At 40.7% G+C, this 26,096-nt stretch overlaps 2 protein-coding genes across 4 annotated transcripts; both read right to left on the reverse strand.

The window, feature by feature from the left end:
* Positions 1-2,653: 2,653 nt before the first annotated feature.
* LOC105054175 (growth-regulating factor 12) lies at positions 2,654-4,554 on the reverse strand. The gene is made up of 3 exons (XM_010935621.4): positions 4,230-4,554; positions 3,871-4,104; positions 2,654-3,331 (listed from the first exon to the last, which is right to left on the reverse strand). The coding sequence occupies exons 1-3, from the start codon at positions 4,333-4,335 to the stop codon at positions 2,889-2,891; spliced, it is 783 nt and encodes a 260-aa protein (XP_010933923.1). The 5' UTR covers positions 4,336-4,554; the 3' UTR covers positions 2,654-2,888.
* Positions 4,555-7,520: 2,966 nt separating this feature from the next.
* LOC105054174 (K(+) efflux antiporter 4) lies at positions 7,521-13,633 on the reverse strand. 3 transcript variants are annotated; one of them, XM_073246138.1, is made up of 5 exons: positions 13,170-13,625; positions 11,646-11,834; positions 11,475-11,552; positions 8,491-8,585; positions 7,521-8,040 (listed from the first exon to the last, which is right to left on the reverse strand). In XM_073246138.1, the coding sequence occupies exons 2-5, from the start codon at positions 11,781-11,783 to the stop codon at positions 7,866-7,868; spliced, it is 486 nt and encodes a 161-aa protein (XP_073102239.1). In that variant the 5' UTR covers positions 11,784-11,834; positions 13,170-13,625; the 3' UTR covers positions 7,521-7,865. The 3 variants fall into 3 exon arrangements, 1 of the variants encoding a protein (XP_073102239.1); XR_012135521.1 differs by lacking the exon at positions 7,521-8,040 and adding an exon at positions 8,679-9,090 and having other exon boundaries at positions 13,170-13,633; XR_012135522.1 differs by lacking the exon at positions 7,521-8,040 and adding an exon at positions 8,679-8,722 and having other exon boundaries at positions 13,170-13,628.
* Positions 13,634-26,096: the final 12,463 nt, after the last annotated feature.

Genomic DNA, 26,096 nt, shown 5'->3' on the forward strand with positions numbered 1-26,096 from the left:
CAATTGGGCTTGTCCTGAATTTGCCTATAATGAATTAGAGTCTAGGTTTCAACCTCAAGATTTGGACCAGAAGTCAGGCTTGGACTTCTGGACGGGCCCAATTGAGCTTGGTGAGCATGGTTCTGACGGTGATGACGTTTCGGTTGGGTATTTCGTCGAACAGGATAGGATAAGGCATAGTTATGAGGGCAGGCGCCACATCAACATCGGTGAAGAGCTGAATTTAAGGAGATCATGAGTGTGGAAGTGCGGGGTGATTGGAGAAGGCCCTGGGATCAAGGGTATGACACTTTGATAGCCATTAAGCTCTCTGACCGTTTCAGCGTTGGAACTTTAATACCTTTCCAGTATATCTGAGAGTTGGATGAACATGTATTCAAAGTGAATAATGTCAATTAAGTTATTTCTAATTTTTTTTTCTACTGTGAAACTAAAAATATTAAAAGCTAAAAAACTACAGTTGTTATCATAATGTTGTGAAATTGTTTCATAGTTGTTAGATGCCAACTTATGGGTGATTCATTATTTCATAAGGCCGCACTCTTGATAGCAAACATCCCAATCATGTAATGTGTATGTTGGAAATACTACCGAATACTATTATTACATTCCAATGATTTCATAATCGCACTCTTGATTTCAAACATCCCAATGATTCATTATTACAGTCTGCAGTAGATTTTTTCTTTTTTTTTTTTTCCTTGACTGAAAGTCTGTGGTAGATTGTAGGTTTTAAAAATTTATGATAGCCTATTGTGATTAATGTCGTGTGGCACTCTTTATGATGATTAAATACCACCACTTGCTGAACCTCTAGGTACCGAAGGTACTAAAGTTTTTGGCCAGTAACACCAGAGGTTCTTTAGTACCTTCAACTGAGCCGGTTGAGTACCTTTCGGGGCGATTGAAAACTTCAGTCACTGACCAAAAACTTTAATCAAGAAAAGATTGCTACTGCATGAGAAGTCCGGATGCATGTTTTGCATTGCAGCGGCCATGCATTAACTCTAGAGCTTGCCATAACACCAAAAGGTTTTCTCAATCAAAAACGATAGCGATATTGCCAACAACCATCCTCACCGTTTCATATCTCACCATATCATCGCATGCACATGCCACATCGTATCAAACGATCATTTTATATGCGATATCCTCACATTTCCATCTGTTTTGCATCAGACACTTCTCATGTAACTGACTCATATTAGTCCATTAAAAGATACATCTATCACAAGTCTTTTTTCGGACAGTTAATCATACTGACAGAGCCAATTCTCTCTCAAATCCCAGTAATCGTGCAAGCAGGCTAAAACTTCTCTCTGTATACCTCCACTGGCATCTACAGTTTGTGGACAGCACAACAATGGAAAACACCAGACCGATAGCCAACTGGTATGTCACCAACTTGTAGCAGTGTAGAATAGATGTTTCAAAATACGTTCAAATTAGAATAACCATGACATTAGAGTATATATACAGAGACTGGAGCTCCGAGGATTAGTTTACAAATCTGGGCAAGCAAGACAATATACTCATGTCAAGATTTGTAGGGCCTGAAACTTTCACCAACTCCAAGTAGCCAAGCGTAGGTACTCATGAACTAGTTTTACCCGGTCGGCGCGCGGCATCTTGCCTCTCCTACTTATGTACGGTCTCATCCTTTAATCAGTGCACTCCAGGGCTAGAACGCCCCAAGGCACGCGTATGCTAAAAGACTCCAATGAAGTCCTAACTAGCTTCCAGACCAGGGAGGACTCGTGGAAATTGCGAGGCTCGAAGCTTTCGAGGACAGACCTTGCTCATGCCTGTCCACTCCAAGACCAGAAAGGCATCCACCGCGGGGAACTGCGAGCCCCAGCACCACTAACGAAGAAACACAATCAGGTTAAAAAGAACTACTTCTAACCTCCCCGACATGGAATCTCTCAAACAACGAGAGCATCTTTACCATACAATATTTTATATTTTTAAACTCATAAGAAATAGATAGGCCTCTAGGTGTGTAATTGAATCAAATTGAACAGCTAAAAATATAAAATATTCAAAATACTTTTATGGATTGAATCTTTATATCCCAAACTCAAATCCAACTTGACGAAAAAACTCAAATTCAACTTGATGAAAAAAAGACACCACTCAAAACAGAGTCAACTGGACTTGAATATTAACTCATTCTTGAATACCATATATTATAAATAAAAATAATATTATCAAAAATATAAATAAATTTAAATAAATTGGCAAGCTTCCCAACTCAATATTTCAGGCGATTCGATCTTTATTTGAGCTTGATAATAATCAAATCGAATCCAATTTGGACTAGAATCCTGCTTGAGTCCAATAATTAACAATTCCCTCTCTTTACCATTTAGCACATTCATACAGTATGAGTCCAATAATTAACAACTTCCTCTGTTTCCCAACTTAATTTTTCGGACTATTCGAACTTGATTTGAGCTCGATAATAATCAATCGAATCCAATTTGGACTAGAGTCAGGCTTGAGTCCAATAATTAACAACTCCCTCTCTTTAGCATTTAGCACATTCATATCGTATGCGTTTCATGTTATGGTGAAAAAGCTGCACCACCTTTATCTGCTAGCTACTGCATGGAGCTCAATGACCTGAGACAGGAAAAAAGAGACTGGAAGCTTCAAAACAAGCCCACCACCATTTCGAACTCAACTCACACCAGTCTTTGGCCATACTAGGACAATGGAACAAAAGAAGAGGCTCATTGGATGGAAGCTCGGTAGGGTCGCAGCCCCTGGGGTTCTATCTCCAAAAAGACACACCAGAAACAAACCTTGGTGTCATCCAACACTCACATCAAGATAAAAAAAAGGAAGAAAAGACAAACGAGAGAGAGAGAGAGGGGTCGCAACTCTCAAGAAGGCCCGGTTTTACAAGCGGTGCCGCCCTGGAGGACGCTGGTGGGCGAGAAGCCAAGCCTGGGAGGTGACACGTTGTTGCTGCCGCCGCTGCTGCTACTGCTGGAGTTGGTGGTGGGCATCAAATGGAGCCCACCGCCGGACGGGATGGCGATAGAGAGATAGGTGGTGGTGGGGATGGTGTTGCTACCATTGTTGTTGGCTTCGACTTGCAATGTGGTGGTGGCCGTGGAGGCGGCGGCGGCGGTTGCTCCAGCTCCTGCTTCCACAGGCTTTCTTGAACGGTTGCGGCCGCGGTGCATGTGGCGCTCACAGTACTTCTGGTCGGGGACGACATCCCGGGAGCACCGCCACTTCTTGCCGTCGGTTCTCCGGCACCGCCCGGGCTCCGGCTCCATGCTATTCCTGTAGTCGAAACACAAGCTCCCGTACCCCATGACTGTTGTTGAGCCAACCCAAAAGAGTCAAGAATCGACGAAGCTTACAAGAAAATAAAGATTCAAAAAACGCGAAGAAAAAGCAGTTCTGTTATTTAAACCCCTCATAAAAAGGTCGTAGTTTATGCTTAAAGCGTATAACAGACTCTAAAAACCATATAAAACCCCAAGGACTTGATTAAAGCATTTGGATGTTCCAAAAAAAGGTTGTAGAACCGAGTTACTGAGCACAATTTTAAACTCCAAACTAGTGTTTTCCTTTTCTCAGCATAACATGAGAAAACGGAAAGAGCTACGTACATATGAAGGAAAATGACGGATCAATCAACGCTATAGTATTAGTCCTGTACTTTTTATTCCAAGAAAGATGTTCCATCATGAGTTAATTAGGAGCTCAACTATTAAGAATCCCAAAACAAGGACCACCAAAGAATCAAATGATGCACGAAATGAACACAATCAAACCAAAGAAGCCAACAGTAAGAAGGAAAGGAAAAAAAAAAAAAAGGTTGGAGATAAAGGGAGAAGAAGAAGTGCTTACAAGAGGGGTAGTGGTGGGGGCCGTAGGAGGAGGCGGCGACACTCTTCCAGATGGGGAGGACGAGGTGTAGCGGGACGGGGACGCCCGCCACCATGTATTTGTAGATGAGCGCTTGGTGCTCCAGCTCTTGCAGCTGCATAAAAGTGAAAGCCGGCCTGCTGTAACCACCCCCCAGCCCCAGTCTCAGCCCCAGCCCCAGCCCCAGCGGCGATGGAGCCGCCATCGTCACCACCCCTACATCCATTAGAAAACTTATAATCTCATCATCAACTCTACCCAACACCAACAAAGAAGAAAGGAAGTTAATACAGATAAAAGAAAGAGAGTATAGTGATGATTAAAAGGAAGCAAAGTAGTACCTGAGGCATCTGATGAAAGGCGAGGGATTTTGGAGGTTGGTGGGAGTAGGCTATGCTGCTGCTGCTCTTCTTGGGGTGGTGGTGCTGGGTTCTGTTCCTCAGCCATCCTCTGGACATCCACACGCGTTGGAAGAGATGGGGTTCAAAGATGACAAGGCAGCAGAGAGAACGCTTCTTTCTTCGCTTCTCTTTTGCTCTCCGAAGTCCAAAGGCAACAAGGCTGAATACTTCTTCTTGGCCTCAAAACCAAGTTGCTTTTAGTGACAAGACGGGAATTGTGGGATGGATAGCTGTCAGATATGGCGGCAGGGAACTAGGGGTGAGGACTGAGGAGAGGTTTATATAACGCCGTTATGTAAGTGGAACGTTTCTCTTGCCCCAGGAGTGTTAGGAATCCCTTACTGAAGGCAGAACGGTCTGTTACAAGGAATAATTATTTTTTTCTCTGTTTTAGCTCACGGATCACGAGACATAGGATGCCATACATGGGTGCTGTTGGCCTTACCATAAGCTGCAGGATGGTGTAGTCCCAAAGACTGCCAGGTAAACCACACTGCTTTGAAGGGCCAAAGTCTACTGACAGCAGAAGTCTCTGTCCGGGCTGGATGGTGAATTTTGTGATCCATGTTTTATTCGTTGTTCCCAGGGTATTTGAATGCAAAGATAGTGTTGTTTATAATTTTCTAATATCATCTTTATATATCTCGCAAGGCACAACCGAAATACATAAACAAATAGATTATGCAAACAAATAAAATATATGTTGAATTAAATGAGTTATGTAACATACTACTCACTTGTACTTATTTATAATAATAATGATAAGATTTATTATCACAGTATGAAATATATTACACTGATCATCCATCGTAGGATAGATATTCAATAAATAATGCATACCACCTATATGCACAATTCATATTCATGCGTGTATATTTACTGGCTATATACCGTGCAATGTATCATATACTACAATCGATATCATGATGTAAAAATATCTCAATTTAGAATCTAGAGGTTATTTAGTCATTTTTGGAAGCAACCAAGCTTTAGATTACTAAGTCTGAATTGATTGCATTTTCAAGATGAGGCAGACTCGACCACATCTATAAAATGGTGGTGTAAACAAGAATTTTACTAGCCGTTGGATAACGGCAAGAATATACCGCATTAAATTGAAACAACGACCGTTATAACGGCGGTAGCGATCGAGATGCGAGAGGGGCGGTAGGGAAGCCATGTGTGTACGGTGTGAGCAGCGAAAGTCGTCTGACAATGTGTCAGCCTTTCTCTCTCTATCTCCTCCATTCTCTATCCTCGCGCTGCTGCCGTTGGTGCTGCCAAAAGAAATCCGTATTCTATTTGGATTACGCACCAGGCGCTCCTTCCTTGAACTGAGAGCCCAAATCAGAAGTCTCCTCTGCGAACCATTTTAACTAACGTAGTCCAGCACCGTTTTTTTTAAGTGAATGGAAAAATGATCGGCCACTCAGTGGCCTCACATCGTCTTTTTATCTTTCATAGGAACAGGATAACAAAGTAGATCTCTGGAAGCAATTAGTGGAATAACACCCATCCCCCAAAAAAAAAAAAAAAAAAGAGAGGAGAGCCGCGCATATCCTCCTTCCATTCCAATGTTCCCAGAAGCACGCCCCCGGAAAAGACACCCACATGGCACCACATCCACGTCAGTTCCGTGTGAGCCCGCGTAGATGGGCCTGGGTGTGGTGGGGTCCCGCTATATGGACGCTCGATCACGTGAACGGACCCACGGCAGTCCGCAGGCCACAGCTGGAGGGAGCGATTGTGGTAGGCAATTGGCGAAGGCAAAAACGGGAAAACAAAAACCGTGGGGCCCACTATCTGACACCTGCCAGCTGCCACGCATGGTAATAATAGCATTCGGGGTAAAAAATAAAGCTTCAGGCCACACACATAGTGCACTTGCACAATGCTATCTTTGCAAGCTTACGCACAGAAGCTTCTATGCAGAAAAAAGATTTATGGTCGGTGATGCTTCAACAGCACAACTAACGGCAGATCATTGTAATGCGTATAAATTTTTTATACACGAGATGAGGTAATACAGAGAGTTTGGTGAGCTCGGTAGTAGATTCGAAGGATAAACTATATACGCGGTAACTAAACGAGCTGAACGAGTCTACGTATATTTTTTATTATTGATATCACGTGGTAAGCGAGGAGTTATCGAAGACTGTGCCCTTTGCCAGGCTCTTCTGTTCTTATTGTTATTATTGTTATCATTATTATTATTTTATGATTTTTATGAAGTCTTTGCCCTATCGTCCTGGGAATTGGGATCCAAGGTTTTCGTCATAAGAAGTCCCTGGCTCAAACCGTTATCAGCCGTTTTACTCTCATAATAAGATCATTATTTTACTGGAATTTTATAATTAGCTTAAGTCATTGATGTTGATTATGACGAAAAAAAGGGCGTTAGAATGGCCTTTGTCCTGACTGAAAGATAGCCAATTTTCTTGTATTATAGTAACTTTGCTATTACTAATCCATTTTCTTCTGTTAGACTTATAGCAGCTTTAGAGAGACTTATGGCAGCAGCAGCTGTTATGATATAAATAAGCAAGGGTGAGATTATATGTTAAATATTTTATCTTTCTTATAAAAAATTCAATATTATAAAATCGGTGATAGGTTATATAAATTGCATATCCTAATGTGGAAGATCTTAATTGCAACTCATTTTGCTCGTCCAAATCTTTGCAATAAATGAGCATAATGAATGAAATCAATTGGGCTAGTATAAGAAAATACATGATAGAATTCATAAATTAGAAAATCACTTTAGTAATCATTATCTCGAGGTTTTTAAAATACTGATACATTTAAATTTATTAGATTTTGATAATTAGATTTTACTAAAATACAATATCATAACTAGACCATTTAGGTTTAATCTGCTTGATTTTTTATTAGAGCATCAAATACACAAATTTTTAATTTAAGATACCCTTTAGAGTATACATTATCTTCCAAAGTTTAGACTCACAATTTGAAATGATCCACCATTCATTTTCAATCATAAATTTTTTCTCAAATACTTAATAGTTAATATAAAGCATGTAGTCCCACTCATAAAATAAAGAGCTTTTCAAACAAAAAAGGTGATAATATAGCCTACTCAAACATGTGCACTAAAACAAAGAGCCAAACTTCAAAACCTCACTCTAAAAAACCAATACTATGACACGAGGACATCTATTACAATCCAACGGACTGATTCTGGGCAATAAAAGTACCACTTTCTGATCATGAATGAATGAAAGTGAGATTTATCATGTTAACAGGTATAAATGTCCTCCAACATTACAATAAAAAAGATCCATAAAAAAGAGCCTCCACTGCTACAACTCCGACATGACTCATGTATGGATCATCACTCGTTGATCCCATGCCTTCATAATATCGTACTAGGAGTTTGATAGTTTGATACACCATATCCTTCTCAATGGACTATGACAAACCCTTTTAATCCCTCATCTACCAATTCAAATAAAATGACAAATTATCATTTGCCATTATGAATCCATTCGGCATATTTCCAATTCAAATATGTGGCAGCTACTTCTAGTTTACAGATTCCCATCCTTAGATTGATCAGGCAGCCGAATCTTCTTTACCCATCGATGAAAGAATTTCCTTGTACATGGTTAAAATTTCTGGTATTGGAATGTAGACTGGATAATTGGACAATAAAGGCTCCAATTGAATGAGATATAAGGAACTGATAATAGAGTGCTCCGTTGTAAGCTTCAAGCATCGTAGCTTTATCCTGAAAACATGTGGAAAAAACAAGGCAAGTTTAGAAATGAACAGCTTGTTAGGCAAAAACATACTTCGTTCAGTATCTCACAGTCACAACCAAGTTTTTCAAAACCTGTTCCTAAAAGGAGAAAATTGATATTAACTTTCAAAAACATGACAATATAAAGTATGATACGTCAATACTTACAAAAGCTCAATTTGCAGCACACAACATACTAGACAGCAGCAAATCTAAAAGAAGCATGTAAATATGAATATATGGATAATGATCAAATGCATGAAGTTATTGTCATCGTCCATTTCCCACTAGACCATTATAAAATCCAGTAACACTGTAGAATTGTCAAGTCTTGAACTTTTCAAGTTCCATATGAAGGTCATGCAAACAACCAAGTTTTGGTTTTACATCAGTAACTAAATAGTTTATCAGTCAAAATCATATAACAAGTGAACACATCTCATTCTAATGTTGCTTTCTGCAGGAAACCAGTGCATGAGAATGCCAAGGTGCATCACAGCAGGTATTAATTTGAACATGAGAGAAGTGGTTACCTACAGCAAACGGAAAACAGTTAAATACATATAAACCTTGAAAACAAAAGGCTTCTGATCAAATAGGGAGATTGATGTTGGAGAAAAGCTTACCAAACTAAGAGCTGTAGTTCCAGAAATAGAAGATACATTTTTCCCTGTATCAAAATATGGTAAGTGGCTGCTAGTCTGAAAGACCTAACAAGGACTAGCTAGAAAATATGCTGTCACGCCCCCGCCCGAGATCGCGAGCAGGAGGTCGCGGCAACTGCCGCATACTTATGAAGAACTCTCTCCACAAGCATGCAAAACATCTCATCACGATATCAATGCATCACGACGGAATAAATTCAAATAATTATTATTCAACTTTAATTCAAATAATTAAATCAAATATTTTACATCCAATAAAGTTTCACTAAAAATAAAATGATAGATCTAAGTTCAATGAAGTTGACAATGCTAAATCTCGCCTCTAAAAGCTGTCCCAATATTATTTTCCACGCTCACAATTAATTATCTGAATCTGAAAAATAAAAAATAAAGGTAATGAGCTAGACAGCCCAGTAAGTAACAAATATCTCAACTAGATATTTCAGATATTTATATAATTTTCAAGAACAATGCTATGAATAAACATAAAAATATATTTCACGCTAATTCAATGTAAATCCAATCCTTTCAAATATTCACATATAATATAATCATAAATCCGATTCGAATTAAAACACTTATAACTCAACAGCCTCGTCTATGACTAACGTTTAACCCCCATTGGCGGGGTCTACTAAATACCAGCACACAATCACCACTGGCAGGGTCCACTAAACACCAGCGCACAAGCCCCACTGGCAGGATCCACTAAATACCAGTGCACAACCCCTACTGGCAGGATCCACTGAGTACCAACGTATAATCCCCATTAATGGGGCCCACTGAAACATAATTAGGCTGACAGCATAAATCCGATCTGTATCAAAACACTTTTGTATCATAACATATCATAATTTCTATTGAACATATGCATAATCAATAAACTCATAGTATTTTAGAATCACTTTTCGTTCAAAACACAATTTCATAAATCATACATAATTTCAAAGAATAATTATTTATTTTTTGAAAAAATATGAAATATCTCGAGAAGATGATTCATTACTTATCTTTTACAGATTACTGAACGAATAGATCGATTAATCTCTAGGAGATTCTTCAGTGCCTATTATCCAAAATTATATTCTTGTATTAATTTTATTTCAAAATTAAATCTAACAAATCACAGATCAAAACTCTACTTAGGATTAGACTCTTCACTAAACTCGATCAGAATAATCAAAAGAAGTTTTTCACTATGCTAATCTTAGAAAGATAACTTTGTAACAGAAACATCTATCAAGAGAGAAAAGCAATCTAGAGAGAGAAAATTTTAGAGAGAGAAAGTAAAAGAGAAAGTCTAATTCTAGAGAGAGAAAATAAGGGTTCAGACTGAAGGAAGAGAGAGAAGAGAGAGAAACTCTCTCTCATTTTTATTTTGTTATTTATTTATTTTTTTTTTTCTTTTCTTTTTCTTTTTCTTTTCTTTTTTCTTTTTCTTCCTTCTTCTTCCCGTGGCCTCCCATGGGTGAAACAGATGAAACAGGGGACCGTGAGGTCCCCTCATAAGGTTGGCTGACCGACGGCCGATCGGCATGGGAATGGTTGGCAGCCGGAGGATAGTGCATCGTCTTCAAAAGGAACCCAAAATTGTGGCTGGCGGCGACCACTGGTGTTCCCAAAACTAGAAAAAAAAATCAAACCTTTATTTTGACAAAATCCGACGACCCCGATCGCCGGCGAGTGTGTACGTTGGCACGGGAAGGAAGGGAGAGAGGAGAGGAAAAAGGAAGGGAAAAAGGATTTCTGACGATCTTCGCCGTTTCGCTCCGAGTTTTCACGGTAGGAGGAAGGAAAAAGGATCTCCCCCTGAAATAGAATCGGAGGGGAGGAGTTTGACTCCTCCCTGGCGGCCTTTCCAACTCTGATTAGGAGTCGTCGATGGTGGAAGAAGACTCCCACAGGGAGTCTTCTTCATTTTTATTTTTGGGCTTTTGAGTTTAAGGCCCAATGGGCCGGGTGTTACACATGCATAAGAGGAAAAAGCATATGTTTAAATAAATGAGAAACTACCAAAGCAAGACTAATATCAAAGTGAACAAGGAGGAACCGAGCATAAATCTTATAAAAACCGCATAGAACCCATTATACAACAAGGGAAAAACTGATAATTACAGCAGCTCAAACATGTTATCTGTCAAGCACATGGTATTTCATGTATTGCAATGTAGACAAGGACCATAGCTATATTTGGAGGTCTGTAATTTCCAAATCATGATTTTATTCTTTTCCATGATATAAACTTTAAACCTTTATTTTATTTATTTATTTTGTGTGTGTGTGTGGTGGGGGGCGGGGGAGGGAACAGTCTTGATATTTTCTAAAAAATAGATAATTACAAATTTGTAATTTTTGGATGTTCTTGGGTATTTTCATGGAACAATTAAGCCCCCAATATCACAAAATCAGGACTTAATTTCCAAAAACATGCAAATCATGGAATTACATGATTTAGTTGTCCAAACACACCCTACAGCCATATAAATATAGGTCTTTATAAAACATTTCCATCAGTAACAGTTCCTTAAAGATTCTGCTCCCAACTGCTATATTATAAACTTCTGTTGATGAATGTTAAGGACTAATTTTAAAATAAATAAAAATGTTATATTTGTACTTCAATACCTAACTATCTATTATTAAAAAAAAATACATAGTATTGTATCAAAAAAAAAAAAAAAGATAGTAGTAAATCGCACAAAAAGAAAATTCTAGCATCATGTAGATGCGCAATCATTTGAGGGTGCGAAAAGTTACCTCAATGAGATGCAGATTTGAGGCACAGCTCAAGAGAACAAAAGCAAATTCTCCAATTTGAGCTAACGACACAGCCACCTTTGAGTTCAAACAAAGTGAAGAGGGATGCTTGATCATTATATGATCAACAATTATTTAGTTCCATCAAAATATTCTATAAGTGATACTCACAAGAAATGATGTTCTGGTGATGTATCCAAAGGCCTTGATCACCATGGCTACCAGAACTGTTTTAACTATCACAACCAGAATGACAGATGCGAGCAGTATAGCAGCATGGTTCCAAAGAAAGTGCACATGTATAAGCATGCCAATGATTGCAAGGAATAGCACTGCAAAGAGGTTATGGATTGCTTCCACCTTCAATGCAGGAAAGCACAAAAAATAAAATCAGTTATAATGAATCGTGCACCTGGCATCAGTATGATAAAACGTTCAAGTTTAAAGCAAAGGGTCTGCTTACCCAAAAAATAAACATACAGTTCAAAAAATGAACTAGTACTGCCAATCAGCCCTTAATATGACCAAAACAATCACTTTAACTAAGCTCAAAATGTAGAACTCAAGCTCTGATGATAACACATTTAAGATTGGCATGCTTTAATCATACTTGCATGAGCTGAATAAAGAAAATCGGATGATGTCATGGTCGACATGTGCTTTTTTCAAGAAGACAAGTCAAAAACTACATGATTAAACAATTTCAAAGTAGACAGGAGTTAACAAATTGCATTAACAAAAACAACCATTGTAGGCCAATATTTTCATTAATAACATACTGTAAACTCAGAATTTCATAATAAATATTTCTTTAGCAACCCTGGAGGATGGAGAGATGACCCCTCTTCTTCTCTCTCTTGATTATGATCCAGGAGCATGTGTAAGTTATTGAAGAACTAGAAACTCTAGCTGGGCTGTATACTACAGTGGTAATTAATGATATCAATATCGTTGCACCCTCTTCTCGCGAGGTCAATGTTGTTTTATACCAAGGGGAGCTCTACAAATGGTACTACTAGATTTCTTTTAGTGTTCCTAGCCTTTAGTTTATCTGCAGAAAATTATGGCATCTGGTTTTAATAATAAGGTGCATAACGAGAATATGAAACAATTACTTCTTACTGTCGATTCTTCTTATGTTTAGAGTCTCTTCTTCTGAGTAAGTATACTAATGTCACGACACCCTGATGAAATATGACACTGTTGTTTCTATTGCTTGTGACAGCGGAGGTCAAAAAACAGACCAACCAACTTTACAGAATTTCTCAACGCAAACAACAAAGTTCATTTTTTTGAGAAAGTAACAGAAGTAATATTGCAATATTATTCACTCCAAAAGCAGGCAGCCACCAATCAGATCAATGTGAACCTAGACGCCAAGAAAAACAAGAATGAAAGTTTACTGACGGCAGTGAAACTTGTTTCCAATCCCATGACATTATATACATATGTTAAACTTCAATTCCAGCCTCCGTTCTTCCCCTAATCACCAACTAACCCTCTTGAAGCAAATGCTCCTTCCATATCAAATAAACCTACCAAGAAGAGATCTTCGCCCCCGCGCCCCCAACAAAAAAAATTAATATTGAATCTTTCTGCATCTGATCAACTATTTAAAGTCTAGGTAAAAACTTATTTCCGAAGGATCGCACAAAACCCTATCTTCAGAAACTTGAAGCTTAAAAAGCCACGTACAGAGGTTGTTGGTGAAAATGGGAAAATCTAATTGAATAAAGTATCGGCGAAGCTCCCCGTCCCCGTGCTGTTGTGCGACGCCCTCATGGCGAGGTCTCCGTAGAATTTCTCTCTGGTTTCCTTGTCCAGCCTCGCGGCCACGCGAATTCTCGTGCACGGCGAGGTAAACACAAGGAAGATGAGGAATCGAGCCTTCCCAGGCCGGATCGATCCCCGCGCCCATCGGATCGGGGACGGGAGCTACCGGCGGCGATCGGCGGAGGAGAGCGAGGGGATTTGGTGATTTGAGGGAAGCACTAGGAAAAGAGGAGGGTTCGGAATCGGAGAGCAGAGAGAGGAGAGGCGGGCGCGGAGGCTTTTGGGTGCGAGGCGGGAGAGAAGGCTCGAGGCTCCAACGACTTCTTCGCCATCGATAGGTAAACCGTTGGGCTCGGAGGCTCCCTACGGGTCCACGGGTCCACCGGATGGACGGTGTGACATGGTGTTACAGGATAGCCCGGTGAGCTCCTTTTGGGGGTGATCCCGAACCCGCCTGTCTTGGCCCCTAAGCTTGTGGGGTCGGACCCGGGTAGGGTTAAATCCGCATGAGATTTGTATTGGAATTAGACCTACATCTGAACCAAGTGGATCAGGATGGTTCTAAGACGAGTCTAGGTTTACACAGCTAGGTCCGGAATCTTGAGCTAATTTTAATTTTGTGTCGAATGGCTTAAAATTGAATTCTTGAGAAAAAAATGGTAATTGAATCCCAAGTTGAGATGGATGCTAATACATGGATCAACCTTTGGAAATCAGCTAGCTCTGGGCTAGTTGGATTGAGGTCCACCAACCCACTTCAACCCTTGCTTGGTTGGAACTTCTCAGAAGTTGGAAATTATGTTTAAAAGAATTTATGCTTCGAACACATAACTGTCTTTGGCCCGCCATGTGTGGCTGTGGGTTGGTAGGTTCAATAAAATCTAACTTTATTTCAATACAAGGTATCAGAACGAGAATTTTGGTTCGGTATGTATGGAACTGAAGAGTGGTACTGGCTTTTTAACTTCTCATTGGGTAAGCATCTATTTCATCTTATTGTTTGGAAAAGCAAATTAAATGCATCAGTTAATAGGTTGATTCTAACAGAGTTAATATACATATCATCTCAACATGTTTTATTTACTCTCATATTATAAGATATGGTGTACTTGGACAAAGTACATGTAATTCAATAAGACATCCGTGGTTTAAAGAGATGCGACAAATTCTTTGTATAGCAACCATAGCAAGGGGTGCCAACCGTCGGATAACAACCTCTTAAGTCTCATTGGCTATTGCATATGCTTTGTTGTTTTACATGATTTTGTAATGGATAATGGTATTACGCTTTCTTTGTCTTGCTTGCACTTCTCCTAAGAAGTGCATGGCTTAATTTATATGTGAATTTATTCTATGCACAAAAAGAAAATACTTAATGTTTTTTTAGATAAGTAGTGTCTTTTATTTATTATGCTATAATTAGGAAATTATTTCATTTGCTTCTATATGCACGGCATCCATGTAAGCAGCTCTCCAACTTAAAAGATAAATGAATGAAAAATAGAGGTGCCATCACACATCTTGTGAAAGAACTGTGGGAAGAAGAAAACTTCTATTAAATACACGTAGCCTGAAATTTTATCCTGATTTCTTTGCACACAAAGTGAAAGTAAATGATTTTTTAAGTATATCATGTCGCGAGACTAGTATTCTCATGTCTATACCTCAACTTGCTAATAAGCAAATAGAATACAAAATTAGAATTTTTGTAATTTAACAAGCCTCTGCACCCATCACTTTAAGAAGGTCCTACATTTGAGAATCAATAAAGTTCTTAATCTTGGAAAATTAAGTGCCTTCCCTAACATATCAATTATGTGACTTGAAAAATAAAAGAAAATGTATGTTAAAGGTGCTCTATTTAGGCATGAATAAAGTAGTGCAAATTAGGCCGGGTTAAACAAATTTCATCCTCAATCCAACAAGTATTTCATGTTGGCCAGGACCATAGCATATGTAATCTGTGCCGGATTTTTGTTTTAAAAATGTCAACTGATTTTAGATCATGTTGAATTTAGGTCAAACTTTAGGAAATAAAACCAACCTGAACACAATTTGAATACCTGCAATTATAGTCACAATTAAGCCCACAACAAACCCTAATCCAGACATTACTCGAACCAATCTAGCCCAACGCACATTATGCTTAGGTTGAAATTTTGGAGTTCGAGTGGGTTTTAGTTCTGCAATCAAATGTATTGATGCTTAGGAAGAGCATTGTCTTGGCTATTTTTTACAACCCAATTGAACCTTGATTGGCTTTTTCAACTTGACCCAAAGCTTGCACCTATAAGGAGTGACTTCTACATCTGAACTCTGCTTCAACGGGTCTTTTTCTATATCTCTAGAAGGTTGAGACAGGATACCTATCTAGTGTAAACGGGGATGTACAATAATAAGTAAGCTAATTAATCACACTAGGAACGGTCTAGGGCTTGCCCCCACACCACCTTGTTGAAAGGCTGGTCAAGCCAACGTTGTCAATAAATCATGCACGGCATATTTGAAATAATATAATAGGTGGGCTACCCTTGCTTAATCGTGTTTTCTTTGTAAATTATTCAGGGCAACAGAAATATCACACAACCATTCATTTCAGCTTATTAAAATTTTCATGATTTATCGTTTTGTATTGTTTAATAAGTCTTGCTAGTCTATTGAGCTGAAACTTCCTGCCCACTCTAGATCAAGTCAGGCCAGACAGCACCATTCCAACTCCAACACACTAGTTAGTAGCCACTTGACCTAGCACATTGGGTCCAATGAGTCATTGGCTGTCGTGTGTTGAAACCACACCGATTCAATATTGTGTGAAAATATGAAGTGGATTGCAGAGATCGGAAACCGCCCTCCAACCATCAAGTGCTTGCTTGTTTGTTGCTTTGCACAACAATGATGATCTTGCATGGACAATCTAGCTCCTCCCTTTTTGTTACCTCCAAATTCACCATCTAGATTGATATATGATGCGTGTACTGCATATTCCGTATATAGTATACAGCCCTAAAAAATATGTAAGACTTGTTGAATGAATAACGATCTTCATAACACAAATTATTATTTTAAAATAGAATAGATTAATTTTGAATGTTTGTCTGTATCATATGTGTTGGGATAGATCTTCATCGTTTAGCCACTAATATTTATCCTCATCTTTTCACCGATTAAGTATGCAGCCTTACGAATTGAGCAGATTTAGATCGATGGAATAAAACTAAGTCGATATTTGACCAACTAAGTTCGACATACTGCCGACGTCTGATGATGACTTTCTCGATATTTTACTGACTATATCTGTTGCTGCCAATCCCTTCGTTACCTGTTCGTCGGGAACGAGCACCTACAAAATGAAGTCCGCACTAATCGGAGTTATTTTCGATGGGGATCCTCCGATGTTTAAGTCAAAGAAGGAGACTGGATAACAGTAGAATGAGAACGGAGATAGAGCTCAGCGTATCAAAATTAGCTTACCGAAATTTGTTGCCTTATCCCCTTTTTATAGAGTAGATCGTCCTAACTGTCGGATATGGTTCCACGATTAGCGGCGTAGAATCACAAGACGGTAATCTCATAGTGGGTTATTAATCTCCATGGATTATGCCGCGATATCAGTGAAGTAACCATCCGTGACGGTTATGATATAGTTGAATGAGTCGGCCGACTGTGCGTCGGGAGTCGGTTGTCGGTTAGTAACTCTGGAATACCGACGATCGAAGTAGTTTATTGTCTGTAGAGTCCGAACATCGACCGCCTACCGATTTTGATTCGGCGAGAGATGTTCAGTTGGTCGGTCGAGAGTAGCGTCGGCCTGCTCAGCCGACATATAGTCGGTAATTGTTTCCAGGATTGTCTATTTGTTTGGTAGGTCAGAGTCGGACGTCGGTTGGTGTATGCCGGAGATCGATCGGTTTATAGAAGTCAGTCGGTTTACACCAACAGTTACCTTCCCCACTCCCGAGTCCAATGGTGAATCATCGTGTGTGTCGTCACGTGGTTCATCACCTTGGACGAAAGGAGTTGTTGTCTGTCATATCGAATCTCGGCTCTGACACCACTTTTGTTAGAGTATGGCTGAATAGTCATTTTATCGCTTTCGAGTCGTCGTATCGGCAGGAAGATCTGATGTCAGGCATCGTATCAAGAAGGTGAGCCGACGTCAGCTGTTACATTGGGAAGGCGAACCGACGTCCCGGGATTTAATTCTGGCATGTAGATTTTCGCCACATGTCGGGGTGCCATTTGGTCGGAGACGTTCACGTGGATAGGGATGATATAGTTCAATCTGGAGCAGGTGTGTCGAACCGTCAACCGATGATAGGTCCAGATGCTACCATGTGTCGTCATCCAGCGTGTTCTCGATCTGACCACTTTCATCTGGGCCGTCGGACATTCCTATATAAAGGGGCTGCTGTCAACCAGGTACTTATCCCTCATTTCATCTTTTCTGATGGGAGAGCATTGTCAGGGAGCCGCTCTCGAGTAAAAACTGTTCCTTGTCATTTTTCAGAGCCTCCCAAATGGTTTTGATGGGTGAGGTTCTTGCAGGGGATGGTTGGTTGGAGATTCCGGCTGACGGCTTCCTATCGAACTTGGAGATTTTTCTGTCATGTGGTTCGATTGTAAGTCAGTTTTGGAAGCGGAATTGTGCTTCGAGCCGATGTCAGCTTGCCATCCTTGGTGCCGATGATGGGGTCGATTACCTGTTACTATGTATTCCATATCCCTGTCTCAGTTGCATGATCAAAGTCATTTTCGTCGGCGGATGAAAATCTGAAGCCCGCCTCTGGCTCTGATTGCCGGTCGGGTTTCAGCAAGGAGGATGTGGCCGTTGATCGCATTTTTCATGTAGAAGTGAATCAGGTTGTTGGTGTGGTTGGTCGGGTAGTATGATCGGCCAACCATCTTCGCAGTCTGATCCGATTTGTACCATTCTCAAGCTGGAAGGTAAAGTTTGTTGGAGAAGCCGATTCAAAGTGGGTTCATCGATTCTTCAGCGGAACGAAAGGCAGCGACGAAGATTAGTCGATTTTTTTTTTATAAAAAAAGTTGTAATCGGACTTCGATCTAATTTTGTACTTCTTTTTCTGATAATGAATGAAAATATTTTTCTTCAAGATAGAATTTTTGTTTGCTGAAATGTCTGTGATGTCCATCCGTGGAGTAATCTCCGAATGTAGATCGTAGATCCGACCATTCTGCAGATTGTAAGGTTTGCTAGTCGCATGGTTTCCAACGTATTTAGTTACGATAATGATAGTAAGTCGTATATCCATTACTCGAATCTTGATCGGATTCATATGTTGTATTATCTGATAAACGATGGCAAGCCGAATATCTCTCGACTGGCCGTGGCCATGTCGGTATAATTCTAATCGATCTTGATCGTTTTGGCATTTTGTCCTTCTTAGTTGATACCAAGTCGGCAAATTAGCCAGCCATTTGAACAGAAAGCTGACTATGGGGGCGGCACAGCTTCTATGGAGGAAATCTACGTGGCCGGTGCTAGCTTCCCTTTGAAGTAGATAGGTCGGTTCTGCAGGAGAGTCGGGATGCAGTCGGTGGTCAGGCTGAAAGTTTCTAATTTCTTTGGAAAGTCAGACCCCAAGCTGTGACATCGATGATCCGACCTCCACAACGAGAACCGACATTTTATTAGAAGTCTGGTTTACGATTCTGAAAGAGAACTGTATTTTCAAGTGCGTATAAAGATTACTGATAGTACAACTTTAGATTGTCGGCATTCTATGTTCGAGGAATAGCCGAATCTTTCAAGTTTCGAGCCAATAGGCACCTGATCTGTTTGTCTCTGATATCCTGTAGGGTCCTTCCTAGTTCGGAGATAGCTTTCTTTGATCTAGAGGTTTTGAAATTTCTGCTTTTCTCAGAACTAAGTCTCCTGATCGGAAGACTTTCGGCTTGACTTTGGTATTATAGTACCGAGCTATCTTTTGCTGGTATGTAGCCATATGAAGTTGAGCTTTGTGTCGGAGTTCTGGTAGGAGATCTAAGTCGGCTTTTGACACTCAGAGTTATTCGGTTCATTGTATTGCTCAACTCTTATCAATGGTAACCCGATCTCGAGTGGGATCATCACCTCTGTCCAGTAGGCTAAGTTGAAAGGAGACTCTCCAATCGGTATATGAAAAGTTGTTCGATACGTCCATAAGACTGGATATAGCTCTTTGATCTAAAGACCTTTAGCCTCATTCAATCGGATCTTTAACCCATGCAAGATTGTTCGGTTGGTCACCTCAACCTCTCCATTTGATTGTGGGTGCCCGACTGATGTAAGCTTCTGTATAATATAGAACTTCGTACAAAATTTTTTGAAGTTCTGATTATCGAATTATCGTCCCTTATCGGTAATAATGGTATGTGGCAGTCCGAATCTATAGATGATGGATTTTTAGATGAAGTCATCCATTTTGTGTTCGATGATTTGGACTAGGGTTCGGCTGTTAGCTGCAATACTTTTTCATGTTTGTCGATGCTCGATTGCTCAAGACACTCCACGAATGTTCGGCCTAGCGAACTGTAAGCAGTCATTGCCAGTCTGAAAAGTACATCGGCTCGAGTATTCTCGATCCTGGATATGTGAGAGATCTTGAAGTATCTTAAATTCGTCACGAGATCTTTTACGTTTTGAAGGTAGATTGTCATGATCGGGTCCCGAGCTTCGAATTCACTTTTGACTTGTCCCACGAACAGTTAAGAGTCGGTGAAGACTTTCAGACTGTCAATCTCGAGCTCCTTAGCCATTTTCATATTGGCTAAGAGAGTTTCGTATTCGGCTTGATTATTTGAAGCTTTGAAGTCGAACCGAAGGACGTACTCGGTGACTATCCCTTCTGAGTTGGTGAGAATGAAGCCAGCTCTACTCCCTTGAGCATTCGATGCCCCGTCGATGTGCAGCACCCAGGTCGATCTTAGGTCGGGCTCGGGGCTTGCAGCCTCCTTTGTAGTTGCATCTTCCGACTTTTTTTCGGCTATTGTGTATTCTATGATGAAGTTGGCTAGAACTTGTGCCTTCATAGACGGTCGTGGTCAGTATTGTATGTCGAATTCGTCTAGCTTCACCGCCCACTTCGTCATTCGCCCCGATGTATCAGGACGGTGCATGATTGCTTTTAATGGTTGATCAGTAAAGACCACAATGGAGTGTACCTAGAAGTAAGGGCGAAGCCGTTGCGTCGATATGATCAGAGCGTAGATCATTTTCTTCGCTATTGAATATTGAACTTCGACGTTGTGGAGTACTTTGCTAGTGTTGTAGACAGATCGGTGAATTTAATTTTCATCTTTCCGAATGAGTATCGAGCTAACCGCCTTTGTCGATGTCGTCAAGTAGAGATATAGTATTTCTCTGACCTTTGATTTTATGAGTAAAGGTGGAGAAGTCAGGTACTTCTTCAGATCTTTGAAGGCTTGTCGGCATTCATCTGACCAGAAAAAATCTTTCATTTGCCTCAAAGTCTTGAAGAATGGTAGACATCTCTCAGTCGACCTAGAGATAAATCGACTGAGTGCGGCAATTCTGCCATTCAATTGTTATACCTCCTTCTTCATGTTTAGATGCTTCATGTCGATGATAGCTTTTATTTTTTTAGAGTTGGCTTCGATTCCTCGTTGCGAAATAAAAAATTCAAAAAATTTCTTCGAAGTCACTCCAAACGCACATTTGGTCGGATTTAACCTCATTTGGTATCATCGGAGTGTGTTGAAAGCTTCTTCCAAATCTCGAATATGGTTCGAAGTCTGGATGCTTTTCACCAGCATGTCGTCTACGTATACTTTCATATTTCATCTGATCTGTGCTTTGAAGATTTTGTTGACGAGTCATTGATAGGTGGCTCCGATATTTTTCAGACTGAAAGACATTACTTTGTAGCAGTATAAGCCCTTGTTGGTCACGAAAGCTGTATGTTCCTCATCCTCTGGTGCTATGCGGATTTGATTATATCCAGCAAAGGCATCCATGAAGCTCAGTAGTTGATGACCCGATGTTGCGTCTACCAGCTGATCGATCTTTGGCAGTGGAAAGCTGTCATTTGGATAGGCTCGATTCAGGTCAGTGTAGTCGATGCAGATCCTCTATTTTCTATTAGTCTTTTTCACCATGACTACGTTGGTGAGCTAGTCTGGATATATGGCTTCCCTAATGAAGCCCACTGTGAGTAGTTTGTCGACTTTCTCGTCGATAGCTTTCTGTCTTTCCGAGGTAAATGACCGCTTTTTCTGTCTCACTGGCTTGACGTTTGGACTGATGTTGAGCCGATGAGCCATTATTTTTGGAGGAATATCGGGCATGTTTATGGCCAACAAAGCAAAGATGTCGGCGTTGGCTTTGAGCAATTTGATTAGTTGTTTCACTCTGAGTCAGACAATTGTGTCCTGATTCGGATCGTTTGCTCGAGATTTTCTGTTATCGGGATGGAAGTCAATTGTTCGACTGGCTCACCTCTTTCTTGGTTCTTCCTTTAATCTATTTTATCGACCGACAGGGAGTCCTCAGGTTTATTGTTCTGGATGGAGATCGTGAAACAGCGTCAGACGAGTTGTTGATCTCCGCATATTTCTCCGACGTCATTTTTGGTCAGGAATCAGACCAATAGGTGGTATGTCGAGACTATCGCTCTCAAGGTATTTAGTCTGGGTCTTTCGAGTATGGCATTATAGGCCGAGGGTACTTGAACGATCGTAAAAGTTATGAAGATGGTGCTTTGTTGTGGTTCAATCCCAACGATTAAGAGGAGGATGATTTCTCTTTTCACTGTGACCGCATCTCTAGTGAAGCCGACTAATGGTGTCGAGATTTTTCTGAGTCGGTCCATCGATAATTTTATTTGAGAGAAAGTCGAGTAAAACAGAATGTCTGTTGAGCTTTCATTATCAATAAATATCCTTTTTACATCATAATTCACTATTGTTGCTGCAACAGCAACAGATTCATCGTGGGGAGTTTGAATTCTTCGAGCATCTTCCTCCGAGAAGGTTATTACATCATGGAATCTTGATCGCTTTGTCGACTCCTCGTCGGAAGTTGTCCCTCGATCCAGTCGTCTGGTGATCATGTTGATGACTCTCGCGGTCGGTTGGTTATTTGTAGCTTTCTTAATCGTTTGGGGTCGTCGATCGAGAGGGGGTTGAGTCGGCGGCTCCCTCCTATATTTTTCGAGGTAGCCACATCGTATCAGAACTTCTATTTCATCCTTGAGCTGGATGCATTGTTCGGTGTTGTGGTCGTGGTCTTGGTAAAATCGGCAATACTTCCTTCGATCTTGATTCCTCACTTTCATCGACGGAGGGTGTCGTAGATATTTCGCCCCTTTGATCTCTATGAGGATCTGTGCACGAGGAGCAAGAGAGGGGTATAGAAATTATACCTGTTATGTGTCGGCCTTAGACTCCATCATTGGGGTGAGGCTTGCTTATTGGATGGAGGCCTACTTGTTTCGATCGGAGCCCCACTCTTCTTCTGCTTTTTTTTTCTGACCTTTATTTTCTGTCTGGCACCGGTCAGAAGCTCCTTCGTCCATGCGTATGTATTTGTACGCGCATTCTAAGAGTTCAGCATACATCCGAGGGAGAATTTTGTCCAGTGAGTATGTGAATAGGGACCCCTCAGACCTCTTTTCATGATTGATATGGTCATGTCTTCGTTGAGGTCCCTGACCTCAAGCATGGCCGTATTGAATCAGGCCACGAAATCTCAGAGTGTTTCGGTCTCTCCTTGTTTGATCGAGAAGAGACTGTCCAAGATTCATGGCGGCCTCCGACTGGTGCTGAAATGGGCAATGAAGGAACATTCCAACTGCTCGAAGGAGTGGATACTTTCTGATCGAAGTTCAGAGTACCAGATCCGAGCAGCTTTCCAAAGTGTAGCCAAGAAGTTGATGCATAGGAGGGCATCGGTTGCTCCCTGGATTGTCATGAGAGCCTTGTAGCTCTCGAGATGATCGATTGGGTCGGTGGAACCATCAATGGGCTCCACATGTGGCATCTTGAACCGAGTCGGGATCGGTTCGTTCAAAATAAGTAGGAAGAGAGGCTGGACGGTATGAAAATCGAAGTCGTTTGACGACTTCTAACCGTCTGTCTAGAGCTGGACGAGTCGACGATCAATTTTCTCGAACTTACGTTCGTAGTCTTCAAGCCGTCGGTGGTGGGAGACTCCGGAGGTTGATTCTCCCAATAAATTAGAGGCAGACGGTGTTCGCGGTCGCTTCCCCTTCCTTGCTCGATCTAACTGGAAAGGAGAGGGGTGCCGTGAATGGTGAGTGGCGCGTCGAGAGTGCCGCGAGTGTTGCTGCTCATCCCGTTGAGAGAGCCGAGATCGTCGCTCTGGTGGAGGAGACGGAGATCGTCGTGGATGACGGCGGCTATGCTTGGAAGGCGCTGAATGTGCCATAGGTTGCTCCGCCGCGGTTGTGGTGGCTGGGTTTGCTATTGTTGGAGGCTTTTGACTGCCTTTACAAGGACGTTCATTTGTTGCATGATCACAGCAATCTGAGCGTCCGTGGTAACCAAGGGGCGTGGAGAACTAGACTCTACTATCGGAGGCAGGGGAGGGGCTTCTTCCCGACGAAAAGAGTGTTTCACCGAGCCGGTCACCATTGATCATTGAGCTTTGGTTCTCGTCATTGCGAGTTTTCTTCTTGTCGCTGTCTTCCCCCTACCTGGCACGCCAATCTGTTGCTGTCAATCCCTTCGTCGCCTGTTCGTCGGGAACGAGCACTTGCAAAATGAAGTTCGCACTGACAGGAGTTATCTCCGACGGGGACCCTCCGATGCTTAAGTCAGAGAAAGAGACTGAACAATAGTAGAATGAGAACGGAGACAGAGCTCAGCGCATCAAAATTAGCTTACTGAAACTTGTTGCCTTATCCCCTTTTTATAGAGTAGATCATCGTAACTGTCGGATATGGTCCCACATTTAGCGGCGTAGAATTACAGAATGGTAATCTCGTAGTGGATTATTAATCCCCATAGATTACGCCGTGATATCAGTGGAGTAACCTCTATGACGGTTATGATATATTTGAATGAGTCGGCCGACTATGCGTCAGGAGTCGGTTGTCGGTTAGTAACTCTGGAATACCGACTGTTGAAGTAGTTTATTGTCTGTAGAGTCCGAACATCGACCACCTACTGATCTTGATTCGACAAGGGATGTTCAGTTGGTCGGTCGAGAGTAGTGTTGGCTTGCTCAGCCGACATATAGTCGGTAATTGCTTCCAGGATTGTCTGTTCATTTGGTGGATCAGAGTCGGATGTCGGTTGGTATATGCTGGAGATCGATCGGTTTATGAAGTCGGTTAGTTTACTCCAACAATATCGATTTTGGAGAACTAAGAGTTAGACGATAGTTACTCATTGATGGTATTAACTATTCGCGATTATGGGATGTAATAGTCGCCCACGAATGATCCATTATTCGATTTTAATGATATTTGTATGCACAGAGATCGAAGAAAAGATCAATGCCCTTTGAAATCGAACTTTGTGCATTGGCACGAGTGGAAGTGTTGCATGAGATAAACCAATATTTGGTGGTAACTTAATCAAATATAGAAATTAACTAGTAATGTCATGCACTTTTGAATAATTAATGCACAGTTTGCTGGTTTCTTATCGACACATTGAATGCTTTTTTTTTTTTTTCCTTGATGCTTGATGGAGAAGCCCCCGGCTTACCACTTTATTTTCATGGTCAGCATTTACAGAGCACTTCAATATTAAAGCTTGATGAATTAATCAATAACAAAAGTAATACACCGATCGTTATATTGTTATACATCATACCAATTATCTTATTTTTTTCTCATAGATCTTATTTATATTTATGCATACGATGTAGGATATAATTTTTTATTATTAAAATTTATTTTTATAAAAATTATAATTTTAAAAGATATAGCATAATGATTGTACGAATTGATCCCCTTCAAAAATCCACATTTATTCAAAGTAAATATTCGTTACGAAAATGATACCACATCAAATTTGTAACAAATTAATAAAAATAAAAATATTTATATTTTATCAATTATTATATATTTCACTAATTTTTAAGATAATATTTTATATTATTTTTTAAAATTTTAATTTTTAATTAATTTATTATAAATTTAATATGGTATCATCATTATAATAAATAAATAAATATTTATTCATGGATATCTACGTCAAGGTGGATGACCACCGACTCCACTTTCCACTTTCCACTTTCCAGCCAATTGCGTGCATCCCTCTTCCATTTGTCTGCCTAACTATGGCACAGAAAATGAACAGTGCCACCTTCGGAAACCAAGCTCCTCGAATGGTCCACAGACCTCACCCACGCTATCTTCTTTCTGCCCCGACTCTTCGTATTTCCGCTTCATATCAAATCTACGCCATTACTATTTCTTGCAAGCAAAAGAAAAAAAAACTGCTCTCTATTACAAAATTAGATGTAAGGTTTCTAATGGAAACTGTTCATAAATTACAAAATTTAGACTTTGGGCACCACAAGAACATGCATCACCGTTCGCCGACTCCTTGGAGGTGACCATACCCCGAGAAACGGAAAAACCAAAAAATCCAGCTGTGACCGACCGACGCCGTCACACACGGACGTACGATGAGACTCTCACAGGCACATCTATACGGGAACACAATCAGCCGACGGATTAACGTACGAGGAGGCATTTTATGCATCCGCATATAATTCACATGCACGCGTGCTGCATGCACGCAGTACCATCTCTCCCAACGGCTCAATCCCTTGCGTCGCCCCTACTACTCGTTCACCGACGGCACATGTTATACCCCTCAGTGCTCACTCCTGCTACCACCACAAAGCTCCTA

Source organism: Elaeis guineensis, chromosome 11, assembly GCF_000442705.2.
Source record: "Elaeis guineensis isolate ETL-2024a chromosome 11, EG11, whole genome shotgun sequence".
Lineage (NCBI taxonomy): Eukaryota > Viridiplantae > Streptophyta > Magnoliopsida > Arecales > Arecaceae > Elaeis > Elaeis guineensis.